This window comes from Cyprinodon tularosa, unplaced genomic scaffold (assembly GCF_016077235.1).
Source record: "Cyprinodon tularosa strain WSP-4 unplaced genomic scaffold, ASM1607723v1 ctg903, whole genome shotgun sequence".
Lineage (NCBI taxonomy): Eukaryota > Metazoa > Chordata > Actinopteri > Cyprinodontiformes > Cyprinodontidae > Cyprinodon > Cyprinodon tularosa.
In genome coordinates this window covers 103,016-119,358 of record NW_024039678.1, presented here as the reverse complement: position 1 = coordinate 119,358, position 16,343 = coordinate 103,016, and the positions used below count along the sequence as shown (strand labels likewise).

The following is a 16,343-nucleotide window of genomic DNA, read 5'->3' as shown; positions in this document are numbered from 1 at the left end:
CTGCGTGCTGCCTTAGACAACGCAGCTCCTTTGAAAATGAAAACCGTTAAAAATAGAAAGCTTGCTCCTCGGTTTAATGCAGAGCTGCGCACTTTGAAGCAAAATGCTAGGAAACTGGAGAGAAAATATCACTTCACAGGCCTACGGGACTCCTACTTAGTCTGGAAAAATAGTTTCCTGCTGTATAAGAGGACCCTTTGTAAAGAAAGAGCAGCATATTTCTCCTCATTAATCCTAGATATCTTTTTAATCCAGTTGCCAAACTCACCCAGAGCCATAGCTTAGTTGAACCATCCATTCCTGATTGGACTATATGCATAAGTGCCCAAAATTGAAGGCATGTATATAGGGGAAAAAAACACCAGTTTTGATCAGCTGTACATTCTAATGATCACTATGAATGAAAGGGTTAATGTGCTAAGAATTTTGATTTCAATGAAAGGAAATTGGCACAAATAAACGATCTGTCCTGCTTACCTCCGACCTGCCTGCAGGGACAGGAATGCATGTCTTGATCGCCACAGCTTCAACCCACATTTGGATCAATCTGCGCTCCCTACATCCGGAGTCATTGAAGTGAGAAAGTTTCCTTTTTTATGTAATTTATTACTGGTGTTGCCACCAGTTGTCCTTGAGTGGCCATACCTATGAATGGATGGTAGAAGGGATCCGTTATGTTTTTCTTAAATAGATGCTTCAAAGAACTAATGGTTTTGCAAAATGTTTCCTCTGGTGTGCTTGCAGGTTTTGCCTCTTTACATAAAGACAGCATCTGTCTATTATGGTCGTTTGGTGAATTCCAGCGATGAAGGATTTGAGTCGATGGCTTCTGAGATAAACTCGTATTATGCCGACACAAAGCCAGGAGCCAAGGAGCTGCTGCAGGGGGCTTTATATGCTGTGCAAGAGGACGGGGTCTTCCACAGGTTTGTGAATGAGTTCCCTTTGCTGTATCGATCATTAGTGCTGTTTACTTAAATTGCTTTTGAAAAAAAGCTTTGGGTTTTCCGCTCCACTGTCACTACAAGCATTCTTTGTATGAGGGATTGCCTTTGAGTCGCTCTCAGGGATCACAATAAAAGTAACTAGTTACTAGTAAAAGTAACTCCAGCGTTACTTTTGTTTCTCGTTTCTCGCCCCCGTAACCCTCACCACCCGGCCCCCACCTTCTCGCCGAGTGTTTCAAAAGCCAGCTGAATAGAGAGGACAACAAAGACAAGAACCTGCATAGAGTTTTGCATTTTTTGCAACTTAACATAAATTACATCGGGGGGGGAACGCTATCTGACAAGCCTATGAAACCCGTCAGATAGCGTTCCCCTGCTTAAAGGAATAGTACACCCAAAACATGATTAGCCTTCATTTTCTACTCACCCCCATGCTGAGCAACACTCTGGAGTACTTTTTTGATATCTCAAATGCATCTGGAGATCTGGGGGGCTTCTTGCTGTCTGCTGACATTCAAATAATGGAGGTCTATGGCGCCCGAGGCAGAAAGGTCCATAAAAGTCCACAAAAAACTTGTCAATATTCCTCCATACTGCTCGTTCAATGTATTCCAAGTGTCCTGAGTGGGTAGCATCCAGAATTTACTCGAAACAAAGTCATTTAGAATGTTTTTAGAGCATAAACAGTAGTGTATAGGATTTCCTGAAAGCGCGCACATGCGCGTTCCTGACGCTACGGAAGCCGGCAGACCAAACCGGATGAAAGTGCGCATTAAGCTCGGCAAAGAACTCATGCTCTTCCTCAACACTGAAGTCCTCAAACATTTTTCTTTCGTTGTTTCTTTCTTTGCACAGGTAAACAGCACATTTCTTCTTCTACGCTTGCATTATTGGCAGAGCAGACGCTGAATGCGCACTTTCATCTGGTTTGGTCTGCCGGCTTCCGTAGCGTCGTGAACGTGCAGGCGCGCGCTTTCAGGAAATCCTATACACTACTGTTTATGCTCTAAAAACATTCTAAATGACTTCGTTTCGAGTAAATTCTGGATGCTACCCACTCAGGACACTTGGAATACATTGGACGAGCAGTATGGAGGAATATTGACACGTTTTTTGTGGACTTTTATGGACCTTTCTGCCTCGGGCACCATAGACCTCCATTATTTGAATGTCAGCAGACAGCAAGAAGCCTCCCAGATCTCCAGATGCATTTGAGATATCAAAAAAGTACTCCAGAGTGTTCTTCAGCATGGGGGTGAGTAGAAAATGAAGGCTAATCATGTTTTGGGTGTACTATTCCTTTAACATGGTTGGAACGCTATCTGATGGGCTTCTAAACCCCGTCAGATAGCGTTCCCTGTCTAACATAGGGGAACATCCTGTGGGTTTGGGTTGTTATAGATACTGCAACATCCATCCATCCCGATTTCTCGTGGCGCGAGCACCGGGTGGCTTTTACCCACCTTTAGTGAGCATGCATGTTTCCTGTTGCTTGCGCTGTGAATCATGCTGCCTGTGCTGTGCGGAGATGCAGAGGAAACCGTATTTGAGGGGAAACGCAGCTTGATGTAATACCGGTATTTCCATCTGGAAAATGCTGTTTTGCTGCTGGAGTCCTCCTCACTCTCCATCTCTCTGTGTGTGCTGTATGTTAACACTCATGACAAGGCGCGCACGAGTCCTATCATGAAAAAAAGGCTAATTGTGCGACCTGAGTAACGTGCAGTAACGGGGTGTTGGCAATGGTAACTGCGTTATAGTGACAGTAAGAGTAATAATTTTGATTACTCGTTACTAAAAAAAGGTAACGGCGTTAGTAACGCTGTTACTTTTAACACCGTTACTCCCATCACTGTTAACCTCACGACACAACTAATCGATAATGAAATAAAAGTAGATTTTTATCAGTTTGATCAATTCCTTGTTACAGCTCTACTTGGTTTTTCTGCTCTCCCGACGCTCCTGCTGGACGCGGCCAGAATGTGCCTGGTCTGAACTTAGCTTTAGACAGTAGAAAACTCGATGCCTATATTTGATCTCAGGAAGGGTACAAACATTGGAATTAAACCATATTTAGCTGGGATGTTTCTATCATTCATAAGGGTGTCCATTTAAACATGTGACACAAAGTCGCGGGCAGGCTTTTAACTAACCATGTGTACGGTCTTTATTTTAAAAAAAGACAGCCTGTTTTCCCCCCGGGAACTTCTTTCAATTGCTGAAAATTTGCTGATCCAGTCTTCACCGGATAGGCAAATCATTAAAAAAGCTGCAGAGTGCTACGGACGGATGTCAACAAAACCACAGCTGAAAATAACGGACGGTGAAAGAGATGCACAAGGCGGAGAAAGCAAGGCTGCAGAGGGGGGCTGACTGTGAAGCTAAAGAAAAATCCCCACAGACCTCTGCTTCTATCCAACCTCTCCAATGTCCGCTCGTTGGAAAACAAAATGGATAATCTCTGACTCGAACTCTCTTCAAAAAGGAGATTAGTAACTGCTGCACCATCATTCTGACAGTCATGGCTGCGTCCAGCAGTACTGGACGTTGCTGTTGGCCTGGGGGGGCTGCTGCTGTACCACGCCAATGGGAACAAAGAGCTCTGCTTGAACTGAGGCTCCTCTGAGACTGTTCCCAGGCAATCTTCAGCATCTAGAGGGGAAGCTCTGCCCTCTGCAGGTGAAAATGAGCAGAGCACTCTAGATGCCTCCCTGCCAAATGCTGAAACATCCCCAGCCGGCTCCTCCCACCCCCCTCCGGCTTCCACACCTTCTGTCGCTGCTAAACCCACCGATGGAACCACTGCTGCTTCAACCACGTCAGCCTCTTCAACCCAGGGGGCTACCACCCTCACAGCATCGTCATCATCCTCCTCTTCCTCCCCTGAGCCAGGAGAAGCGAGTGCTTCAGGAGCTGGAGGCTGTAGTAGCAGCTCAACAACAACCGATGGGTGAAGCCCAGGAAACAGGCCCCTAATGCTCCAGCATCAGATCCTCTTCCATCAGGGTAAAAATCCCATTTAGATGCTAAGATCCTATCCAGATCCGTCTGACATCACTGCTGCCAAGCAAACATGAAAGAGGCGCATTCCAGAAGTAGATATAGTGACTTAATATCTCAATGTTTTTTTTTTATTATTGAAATTGTCTAGAGAGCTGTTCTAAACAACGTTTCTTTTTCTTTAGGCTTATGTATACAAAATGACAAATGTTAGCCCTGCTAATGTGAAAAAGCTAATGTTAGCCCTGCTGGAGGCTGCTGCAGCCCTCTGTCTGCATAGCTGAGAGTACCGCTTCTTCTGATGGCAATGCATTTTTTGTTGTATTTGGCAAATTGTTAATTTTGTCTGTGTTTATCTGACTGTGTTAAATATTATTCCCCCAATAAATGAAAAAAGTCATAATTTATTATAATCTAGAGACTATTAATAACAGGAGGTGAAATGCAGCTCCAGACTAGCTTTGAATGTGGTGATGTCATCAGTACGCTTCTGTTCCAATTAACCCAGATTATTCTGCGTGCTCCCGTTCCCCCAGAGTCCAGACTTTCCTGGGTTCTTCTCAAGAACAGACTTGGAGAGGACACGAGTCCATGCTCGCGTTCTTGTGAAAACACTGTTGTGATTTTATGTTCTTTTCTATTCCCAGCCAGCTGGGAATTTATCTTTCTGATACTTTAAGATGTTTATTGCCCTTCCCTGTAGGGGGGGTTAAATATATTATTTAATCAGATATTATTTTGGCTGTTATATATTGTTTATGACACACAGCCCTACTAGTGTTAGAACAATAAATGAAAGAGTGACACCTCTGTGACTTGCCTGTAACTGCTTTGGCTGAAAAGGGGGGGCTGCAGAAGTCCCCTAGCTGTTATTCACCAAAGCTGCATGTTCTCCTCTGGTCATTCTGTCAAGATGAAATATGGACACTGGTTCCCAATGTCCAAAAAGTATGATCACGCCATATGGCACAACAACAGCCACTATTTTTCGTGTGTGTTTGAAAGAGTTGAATTCCAACTCTGACGGTTTAACAATTTCCAAGACCAGCAGGGATTATCAGAGAGGATCATGGGGGCTCCTCTTCCCTCCGTTAAAGACATTTCATCCCAGCACTGCGTGTCCCTAGCCCGTAACATCATAAATGACCCCTCACCCCCCCACCATGGACTGTACTCCCTGCTGCCCTCTGGGAAGAGGCTTCACAGCATTCAATGCAGGACCAGCAGGTTCTGCAACAGCTTCTTCCCCACCATCAGACCGATGAATGTTCTGTAAAATGGGTTATTGTATTGTATTTTATCATTATATTTATTATATTTTATCATTATTTATATATATATATATATATATATATATATTAAAAAATGTTAGAACTGTTAATTTATAGTCATTTTTACTATTTTTCAAGGCTGCACTTGTAAAAGATGAAATTGTCCGGTGAGCTGTTTCCAAACGAAATTTCTTTTGTTTTACACATGTGTAAAGAAAATGACAAATAAAATCTGTCTAAAGTCTAATTATTACCCATATTAGCTTCCCCATGCCTATTGTTCCCTACCAGGAAGGATAATTGTCATTTAACTTAAAAGCGGAGCAATGCCTGAAGTTGCGATACACCAAGGTGTTCACCCTATGAAATATTCCTAGTAAGCTTGGTCTCTGGAAAAGAGGGATCTCAGCGGACTGTGTGGGTCGGCAGGCAGACTACAGCACAAGCGGATCCGCTTCTGCTCTGACCTCATAGTCTGCCCTTTATGGAAACCCTGTTTAACAGTTGCATGTTTAACCAAGGAAATGTGTAGACATGGTTGAGAAATGATGTCTGTTTGTGTTTCTGTGATGAGGCTGTGTGTTTCCTGGCAGGGTGAAGATCCTGTCGGTACCTGACCCCGGTGAGAGCCTGTTTAACAGCATCTCTGTTCGGTTCGTTGATATCGGAAAGGAAGTGGAGGTCAAATCCTATCAGGTCCTCGAGCTCCCAGAGCAGTTTCATTCTCTGCCCCACCAAGCTGTTGAGATAGTGGTGTGTGGGGTAAAGCCAGTCGATGCTGAGATGGAGTGGCATCCAAAGGTGCGTCTCTTTCTGCACACGTTATCAAGGCTTCATCAAATAACTTTTTATGTCCAGATTAACATCAACTTCCAGCTCCTTTTATGTTTAATTGTATCTTTCTTACTGCCAACTGATCTAAAAGGTAGCTGGTATCCTGTTGAGGTCCGAGACTCTGATTCCTCCATCTGTCTTCAGGAACTCCTTTAGACATCTGCAAAACACATTTTTCAAATGTCACCATTTTGATGTTTTGACAGGAAGTTGTTAAAGGGTGGAGCTAAGTGCATCCAAATAAAGAAAGGAACCTTGACTGTCCAAGCCAGGCATTCACTGTGCGATGTTTTCGATCTTTGCACTCCAGCTCAAACTGTTCAACGAAAAACCCAGGGGGAAAAGTTCTCCGCTCTCGATGTTTGTTCTTCCAACGTGCGGCCTGACGCTCTGATGCCATCTAAACTATTACACTGCACGTCCAAAATTCACACGTCGGAATGGGCGCCGAGAGATGGCGCAAAGTCGGACTCTTCAATCTGGAAGAACTTGTTTGCACAGTGCAAAAGGTTCTGGCAAATTGATGCGTAGCTCTGCTTTAACAGCAGGATTTGCCCAATAAATCAGTGTTTTTAATTCAGAGTAATTTTCATGTGAATGTGCTTTACTGGAGGCATCCATGTTTGTCAAAGAACACTACTGCCACCTACTGGTTTGTGACGTCACGGTGCGGTATCGGCTGTTGATCAAGCCCCAGTGCTGTATCTGGTGTTTGTCACAACGCGCTATTATCCAAGTCATCTTGAAAACATTCTTCTTCCAAATGTTGGCTACATATTACGTGTTTTTTCTCTGGCCAGAAGTTCGATGGCAAATCCTCCCTCTTCAAGTTGGCGATCCAACGACCAACCCGTCCGTGGAGGATCAGGAATCAGGAAGGTGGAATAACTTTTTCTTTTCCACTTTTACCCGATGTACTCCAGCATCCAGCTGCCATGCACGTGGGCATTGTCAGTTTCACTATAGCTCTGGTGAATTTCAATGGTGAAGTCCTCTGGAAATCTTCAATAATTGTTGTTGATTGCAGATGTGTCTAGTAGTTCCCATTGATTTTGCTTGTAAAGCGGGGAGAATGGCGCTAGGCTTACCGCACCGTGACGTCACTGCTGGAAGATGGCAGGAGGGAGAGGCTACTATATTTGGGAAAAATGGCCGCTCCCAGACTCGGTGATCATGACGAAAATTATTGTTTTTATTAATTTTTTTGTGATTAACACTTTTCCTTTAACGCCTCACGAGGATTTCAAGCATGTTTGATTTTGTCCAGATCTTACGTGTGATCTTTAGAGTCTAATTCCTCCCTCGTTACCATCTGTATGCTACACGACGCACAATGAGGCTGAGATTTGGGACGATCCAGAAAGATTCTGACATGACTTGATAATCAGCCCGAAAATGGCAAAAACTTTTACAGTGTATGCCCAACCTAAATGACAGATTAATATACAAAAGTAAAGAATGAGTTGTTTAGTTCAGGGTGTGACCGTCAGAGGGTGGAGTGGAGGTACGGTCTGTTTATGTATTGTAGCATCAGAGTGAGGTGGTCTTTGTCAAAATAAAGCTTCTACACAATAGATGTTTGAAGTATTCACAGACGAGGACGGTTCATAATTTGCAGAGAACTCTATTGTTTTTCCCCACAGGTCACAAGAGCCATCAGCCAGAAAATCCGGGGTCTGCAGCATCGAGCGGGAGTTGTTCTGAGCCTGGGAAACACGCTTTTTGTCCATCACATGGTAACTTTGTCATTCAGGGTTGCTAAAATAGTTTTATCTGTTTCTCAGAAACAGATTTATTCCCCACGGTTAAATGCTGAGACGATGGCTTTTACCGTTTTCTTTCAAGGTGGTTTGAGTAACGTGGTAAAGCAAGAGCAGCTGAGTCACTCTCAGATTTGATGTTCTCTCCCTAAGGTGCGGGTTACTAAGATGGCAGGCACCAGAGCCCTCATCAATGAGTACAGCCTTCAGTCTGAGATCCTGAAGACCGGGATGGGAGTTAGCAACCCCGAGCATCTGGATGTACTAAGAGAACTGCTTCAGGACAGTGTGGTCAACCAAACCAAGGATGGAGGTCCCACTAACAGGTAGGAAAAGATTGTCTAAGAAAGAGGCCGCTGGGCAGCAGTCAGATTTAAGATGGACAACAACATCTGTGCTCTGGTTCTCAGAACGATGGCTGGCTTCCTGTCAGAGGAAGAGATGCTGACTGCAGAGTTCAGAGACCATGAGAAACATGAAGCTTTAGATCCTTATCAACTGACGTTAGATCCATCTGGACCCATGCCTCCTCCAAAAAGGTCCACAGTGCCGGAACCAGAAGAACCTGAAGCTCCACGGCTCCCGGTTCCCACCCAGACGCCTCTGCTGCACAGGGGAACAGACGGCGAACAGAGAAACCGCCGCCTGCTGGAGGAGACGATGAGATCAGATGAAAGGTCAGCCTCCCAGCAGAGTAGAGCCAAGCAATACTGCTAGCGCAATATCTAGCTGGCTTTTTAGCTTCTCTCCTCACAGAGAAACGGATTTATTTTCACAGTGACAAAGACTGCAGAGAAACGGACGAAGCCGACGCTGCTGCCTCTGTGAGCCTTCATAAAAACGGTAAAACAGTTTAAACTGTCAGCTTTCTGTTCTTCAAGCTTCATTTCTTTGTTAGCTTTTAGCTTGCTTGTTGATGTTCTGTTTTTTTACGGACAGTTTGTTTTCATTTGTCTCCATCCTGAAAATGGCTTATACTTTAGATAAACATACCGTAAATTCTCTAATATTGGCCTGTATTCCAATAGCGGCCGGGTCTCTAATAATGGCCGGTCTCGCTGTCAGAGGAGGTAAATAATGGCTGGTCTCTAAATGGTAAATGGTAAATGGCATGTACTTATATAGCGCCTTTATTCAAGTTAGGAGACTTGACCAAAGCGCTTTACACTACATTCATTCACCCATTCACACACACACTCACACACTGATGGTGGCAAGCTACATTGTAGCCACAGCTGCCCTAGGGCTCACTGACAGAAGCGAGGCTGCCGTACACTGGCGCCACCGGGCCCTCTATCCACCATCAGTAGACAATGCTGGTGAAGTGTCTTGCCCAAGGACACAACGACAATGAAAGTCGGAGTCGGGGCTTGAACCGTCAACCCTTCGATTACAGGGCAAACTCCTCCATCCAACGCCACTGTCGCCCTAAAATACAGGCCGGGGCTATAAACGTTTTTTCTGGGCATACCTCAACATTATACTTGTGGTAGTAACATACAAGTACCACAGCCCTGCGCAGCTGGACGACAAGCCCTGCTGCTGCCCGTCTGCGCGAGGAAGAGAACAGACACGCAGCAGAACAGGAGGAGCAGCGCGAGTGATGAGGAGAATAAAGGGAGAGATGAAGAGGAGGAGGAAACTGAGGAGGAGAATTAAACAGAATTGGAGGATTTTTATGTTTTTTTTTTTACTTCAAACCAAGCGAGACATGGTAACTGTACTTTTTCAATAAATGAACCTAGTGTTTTATAGGTTCAAATAGACACAAAATCTCATTTTTATTCATTCCACTGGTAGTCTGTTTTGCTCAAATAGCAATAGAGGCCTGTCTCTAATACTGGCCTCTATCCAATAAAGGCCTGGACCGCGATGCACTTGAGTGAAATAAAGGCCCGGGCCTATATTAGAGAATTTACGGTAGTTACCATTGAGTTAACAGCTGTTTGTTTCCCCAGGCATGGCGGACGGTGACGAGCACGTTGTGTCCGCTGGTGGAGAAGTCTGCAATAAGAGGTGAAAAATAACTGGACTGTTCTGCTAAATCATAAGAACAGGAAAAGGAAGGACCAGATTTTTCATGTGCTTAAATAACAATGAGTTGTGTCTCATGAAAACGTAATGGGCTGGTTATCGTCCCTCAGCAGTGTGTCACAGATATTTTTGATTTATGCCCAATATTGAAGCGTGGTCTGCGCTATGTTATTCCACGCCACAACACCAGAGGGCCAATCAGGAACTTGCTGTGGGTCTAGATACGGCCGAGGCGGTGAGGAAGTGGGGGCAGGTTTGTGCAACAACGGAGGAAGATGAGGGCCAAAAAGAGCGGGGATCAAGGTGGAAAAAGATCTCGCGAGCTTTCAAGGTTTCACTCGCAGATCAGTCTGGAGACTTTCCGTTAAAGAAAATTTGGAGCCGTTCACCAAACGAACATCCAATCAGCGTTGGCTTTGAGGCGGGTTGAGGTGTGACGCAACGAGAAGCACGACAGTTCAGTCTAAAGAACATGGCGGCTTCAGCCGATGAAACTAGCGTTAGCGTGGCTATCGAGCAAGTTTTATCGGAATTACAGAGTATTTCTTCACTGAAAGAAGAGCAAAACACTGCTCTGGAGGCTTTTCTCAGAGGAAAAGATGTTTTTGCTCTTCTCCCGACTGGTTTAGGCAACAGTTTGATCTATCAATTGGCTCCTCTTCGTCGTTGCTCTGTTACGTCATATGCTTCGTTGATCTGATTGGTTTATTTGGCCCGTCTATCACCAACATAGGCCAATCAGCTAACCAGTATTTTCGCCCCTTCACAAAATTACTTCAACGGAAGGTTTCCAGATGGATATGCGGAGCAACTCCATCTGGCGGAGTCAGGTTAGGAAAAAGGCTCCCAGCGTTCTCGCGCACCTCGCTCTTCTAGCTGTTCCATCTTCACCAGTCGTTTTCCATAATGGCGGTCAGACAAACAAAACCAGCCGTTAAGGTACCAAACAGGAAATACGCATAGTGTAGAGCGGATGGAGATCTGACCAATCAGAGGCCTCCTGTCTGTGGTCACCTACAGTTTTGGAGAGGAGCAGCAGAGTGTCTGGGGAGGGGGCGGGGCATATCTGCGTGCTCTGCGACACAAACGCAGATGACCTGGTTTCTGAATATAAATCAGCCATAAAGCTACGTTCAGACCGCTAGCAGCAGAAGCAGCAGGTTTACATGCAAAGTCAATGGTTGACGCGCATCAAGGTGCAGCAAAAGGTCCCACAGCGTCTCATGAGCATCTGACGCCTGTGACTCAGTTTATTAATGCCGGAATTAACTTAAAATGTAGAAACCTGCCGGCAGAATATGTTCGCTTTTATTATCCTGCTGCTTCCAGTTTGGATTACGTACATGAAAAACGCCTTAAAGCCGCCACCAACAGTAGAGGAAAACCCCCAAGAGGTGAGCGGGCCTCAGGCAGCTGCTGCTGGGGATTCCCAGTGACAGCGCACCGCCGGTATGTGGGGGTCTGAGCGGCTCCCACAGAGAAATAATCTTTGAAGGCAGGATGGTAATCTGGATGAACTGACTGCACAGACCATGTTTTCAGAAAGACTTTCTCACTTAAACATAGATTCTAACTACTTTTTACCCGCTGATCACAGCAAACATAGCTGCCATTGTTCCAGGAAAAGAAAGGATAGGTCAGCTCCGTCCAACGCGCATCTTTGATGCTCCAGCTGCGTGTCAGAAATAAACTTGGACAAGTTTTAAAAATGAAGCAGTACGGGCGTTTCTGGTGCTCCTGCTGTCTGAATGTAGCATAACTCTGAAGGAAATGTTCTACGTATTTTTTTTCTCTGGTTGCTTTTCAGTTTTTCCCCTCAAGTCGTCTGGTTCCAGACCTGCGACTCTGTCATCGTAACAGTGAAGCTGATGAACCCAGAGGTTCAGCAGTGCGATTTCTACACCGACAGAGTCGTTTACAGGTCAGTCAGGATGGCCGTCTGTCCACAACTCTCTATGCTAGCTGTGGTTCTCTGTTCAGTGTTCCTGATTAAACTCTGAAGACCAGTTGATAAAAACGTAAGAATGTGAATCTTTTGGGGTTTTATGTTAAGGAGGTTGCTGCCCAGAGCTGGCTGGGTCAGTAAGCTCTGTTTCTTTAAATCTAACTGCTGTGTGTCCTCCTGAAATACTTCCACAGTAACGATTGTTTTAAAAATGTAAGGAATAGAAAGTACAGATACTTGTGTGAAAATGTAATGATTAGAAGTCAGAAGTAGGAAGAAAAATAAGTAATGGAGTAAAGTATAGATACCTAGAAAGTGTACTTAAGCACAGTACCAAAGTATTTGTACTTCGTTATTTGATACCTTTGAGAAGGAGGATTTTAAATTCTATTCTGGATTTAACAGCAAGCCAATGAAGAGAAGCCAGGATAGGAGAGATAGGATCTGTTTTAAAAGTATTTTAGATATATTTTAATATATATTTTACTCAAACTCTGATTTAAAGTAGTTACTGTTGTAATTGTGTCCAGTGGCAGAGTGAACGGTCGATCCTATAGGGCTGACCTGGAGCTTCACCAGAACATAGCCGCTGACGCTTGCCACTGGGAGATGAAGTCCAATCAGCCCATTCTTAAACTGGTGAAACAGGAGCCGGGATACTGGGAGAGACTGGTCAGGGGGAAGGTACTGTAATCCTGTCCAGTGTTGAACAGAAACTTTACTGTTAAACAAGTAATTTTCCTCAACATTGGGCTTGAATCCCACAGAATATTTTCGTAAGTTTTGACATGGACCATGTTGATGAAAAGGAAGATGAGTCATCAGGCGGTAAGACAGAGAATGTCTGAAAAAGGAGAGCTGTGATGTCCTCCTGGAGCCGCTGCAGATGATTGCTTTGTTTTATTTCCAGGACTGCGGTTTGTTGAAAGCCCTGAAGCAGGAAGCTGCTACTTGAGCTCTGACAGCGACAGCGACTGAAAGCCAGACTTTGTCTCCTTATTTACATTTATATTTTAGACATTTTTCAGTCTTTATGTTGCTTTGGTTTGACTCTAGTTCTTTAATTACATTTGAAGGATTTTTCAGTTTAATAAATGTTTAAAATCCTTTATCCTTCATCTTTTTTCATTAAATGTTCATAAATAAAGAGTTGAATGTCGATTTGTTCTGTTTGGCTTGGTGTTTATTTAATTTAATTTATTTCTATAGCATCATTTCACATCATGTCATCCCAAGGCACTTTACAGATACAATTCAACCAGATCATCCAGTCAGATTGATTAAAAGTTTTCTATCTAAGGTAAACCAGCTGATTGCATCGACTCATTGACTCTTCAGCAATCCCTCACACTAAGCATGCTTGTAGCGACAGTGGAGAGTAAAACTCCCTTTGAACAGGAAGAAACCTCCAGCAGAACCAGGCTCAGTGTGAGCGGCCATCTGCTGAGGCCGACTGGGGTTCAAGGAGACTGAAACAGACATAGAAAAAGAATCATAGATACAAAAGGCAACTGTCAACCAGCTCCACAGGCGGCCCTGTCCAGGAAACACACAGCCAGGCAGACGAGCTCCGAGCCAGCTCCCATGTCAGAGGATGAAGAGAGCACATCCAGTTAGTCACAGTCAGAGAAACAGGACTACACTGGAAAACAGGCCAAGCTCCAACATCTAGAAACAAAGGCGTTGATGGCAGCAGCACAGCTGATATTTCTCTCCAGGATGGAGTCACAGCCAAACAGGAACAGACCAGATGAAGCTACTATGAGAAAAAGCAGAGAGCAGAACGTTAGAGATTGAACTAATAGATTCTGCAGAGTGGGAGAATAGAGATAGAATGAAGCAGAATGATGAAATAGGGGTCCCTATGTCCTCCAGCAGTCTAAGCCTATAGCAGCATAACTATAGAGATAGCTCAGGATAACCTGAGCCACTCTAACTATAAGCTTTATCAAAAAGGAAAGTTTTAAGCCTAGCCTTAAAAGTAGACAGGGTGTCTGCCTCACGGACTAAAACTGGTAGTTGGTTCCACAGGAGAGGAGCCTGATAACTAAAAGATCTGCCTCCCATTCTACTTTTAGAAATTCTAGGAACCACTAGTAAACCTGCAGATTGAGAGCAAAGTGCTCTGTTAGGAACATAAGGAACAATCAGATCTCTGATATCAGATGTAGCTTGGCCATTTAAGGCTTTATATGTGAGAAGGAGGATTTTAAATACAGGAAGCCAATGAAGAGAAGCAGATATAGGAGAGATATGATCTCTGTTTTTCATCAGAACTCTGACTGCAGCATTTTGGATCAGCTGAAGGCTTTTAACTACAGTTTGTGGACTTCCTGATAGTAAAGAATTACAATAGTCCAGCCTTGAAGTAACAAATGCATGGACTAGTTTCTCAGCATCACCCCTGGACAGGATGTTTCTCATTTTTGCAATATTCCTCAGATGAAAGAAGGGAATTCTAGAAACCTCTTTGATATGGGATTTAAATGACAGGTCCTGATCAAAAACAACACCAAGATATTTTACTTTATTTTCTGAAATCAGTTTAATCCCATCCAAATGAAGTGACTGGCTAATCAGCTTCTTTTTCAGAGACTCTGGTCCAAAGACTATAACTTCTGTTTTGTCTGCATTCAGAAGCAGAAAGTTAAGAGTCATCCAGGTTTTTATGTCTTCAGACATGCCTGTAATCTATGTAATGGGTTAGCTTCATCTGGATTTATAGACAGATATAGCTGGGTATCATCAGCATAACAGTGGAAATTAATCCCATGCTGTCTAGTAACTACCGATTGGGAGCATATATAATGTAAAGAGAATTGGTCCTAGCACTGATCCCTCTGGTACGCCTCAGATTTTTCACTAACTTGAACAAACTGAATTCGATCAGATAGCTCAGATTTAAACCAGTCTAGTGCTGCTCCTTTAATTCCAACAAAATATTCAAGTCTTTCTAAAAGAATATTATGGTCAACTGGATCAAATGCAGCACTGAGATCCAACAAGACGAGCACATACAAGCCCATTATCTGAGGCCATGAGAATATCATTAGTGACTTTCACCAGAGCTGTTTCAGTGCTATGATGAGCTCTAAAGCCAGACTGAAACTCTTAAAAAGTTCATTATGGTGGAAGTGATCGCACACTTGTTTGACAACTACTTTCTCAAGAAGTTTAGATAAGACAGGAAGATTGGATATAGGTCTATAATTGACCAAGTCATCTGGGTCAAGAGACGGTTTCTTAAGAAAAGGTTTAATTCCAGCAACCTTATAAGCCTTTGATACATGACACTGTGGAGTCTTTCCGCTTCCTGGGAACTATCATCTCTCAGGACCTAAAGTGGGAGCTGAACATCGACTCCCTCACCAAGAAAGCCCAGCAGAGGATGTACTTCCTGCGGCAGCTGAAGAAATTCAACCTGCCCAGGACAATGATGGTGCAGTTCTACTCCTCCATCATTGAGTCCATTCTCACTTCCTCCATCACCATCTGGTACGCTGGTGCCACCGCTAAGGACAAGAGCAGACTGCAGTGTGTCATCCGGTCTGCAGAGAAGGTGATTGGCTGCAACCTCCCATCTCTCCAGGAGCTGCACGCCTCCAGGACTCTGAGGCGTTCAGGGAAGATGGTGGCTGATCCCTCGCACCCCAGTCACAAACTATTTCAGTCACTACCCTCTGGCAGGAGGCTGCGGTCCATCAGGACCAGAACCTCCCGTCACAAAAACAGTTTTTTCCCATCTGCTATCGGCCTTATCAACAAGGCCAAGACCCGCCCGTGACACTGAACAATGTTTCTCTCCCCCATTCAGGATTTCTGCGTTACATTAACGCACAGTCTACTGTTTGTATATAGCTTGTGTGTATATATATATATATATATATATATATATATATATATATATATATATATATATATATATATATATATATATCTATTCTATCTTATTTTGTGGTTTTGTTTTGTTTTTTGTCTGCACCAACAACACCAAGTCAAATTCCTTCCACGTGCAAACCTACTTGGCAATAAACTTGATTCTGATTCAAGATCCAAAGTATGAAGATGAGAATGTGTTGGGCTATTCATATTTTGAACAAAGCCAATAGCGTCTAAGAAAGCATTAATGGCTGCTCTTAAGCTATCGCCTTCAATGTTAGCATGGATGTTAAAATCTCCCACTATGATGCCCTGTCCTGGTCTGCACCCTGGGTGGTCAGGGTTTTGGAGGACTAATAAATGTGGCCAGATTCCTAGAAAGAAGAGCTGCACCATCCAAAGTGGGATGGATGTCGTCTCTCTGAATCAGACTAGGCTTTCCCGAAAAGGATTGCCAATTATTAATGCAGCCCACGTTGTTTTCAGGACACCACCTAGACCAGAGGTCTTCAACGTTTTCTAGGCCAAGGACCCCCGAACTGATGGCGAGATGGAGCAGGGACCCCCTAATTATATATATCGTATGAAATTATGTTATATTGGGATTATTAGAGTATTTCTGATTCTTGGTTGATGGGACAGGTGTTGGGAATGAAATGGTGCCCAGCTTGAA

At 44.0% G+C, this 16,343-nt stretch overlaps 1 protein-coding gene across 1 annotated transcript in view; it reads left to right on the top strand.

Moving 5' to 3' along the window:
* Positions 1 to 12,909, top strand: part of tdrd12 (tudor domain containing 12) — a 78,024-nt gene extending 65,115 nt beyond the window's left edge. The window contains exons 24-35 of the mRNA XM_038274286.1: positions 495 to 576; positions 745 to 926; positions 5,812 to 6,019; positions 7,696 to 7,788; positions 7,966 to 8,138; positions 8,223 to 8,489; positions 8,591 to 8,655; positions 9,771 to 9,828; positions 11,654 to 11,767; positions 12,322 to 12,475; positions 12,559 to 12,619; positions 12,702 to 12,909. Coding sequence (XP_038130214.1) covers positions 495 to 576; positions 745 to 926; positions 5,812 to 6,019; positions 7,696 to 7,788; positions 7,966 to 8,138; positions 8,223 to 8,489; positions 8,591 to 8,655; positions 9,771 to 9,828; positions 11,654 to 11,767; positions 12,322 to 12,475; positions 12,559 to 12,619; positions 12,702 to 12,769 — 1,525 coding nt within the window. The 3' untranslated portion in view covers positions 12,770 to 12,909. The remainder of the gene's footprint in view (positions 1 to 494; positions 577 to 744; positions 927 to 5,811; positions 6,020 to 7,695; positions 7,789 to 7,965; positions 8,139 to 8,222; positions 8,490 to 8,590; positions 8,656 to 9,770; positions 9,829 to 11,653; positions 11,768 to 12,321; positions 12,476 to 12,558; positions 12,620 to 12,701) is intronic.
* Positions 12,910 to 16,343: the final 3,434 nt, after the last annotated feature.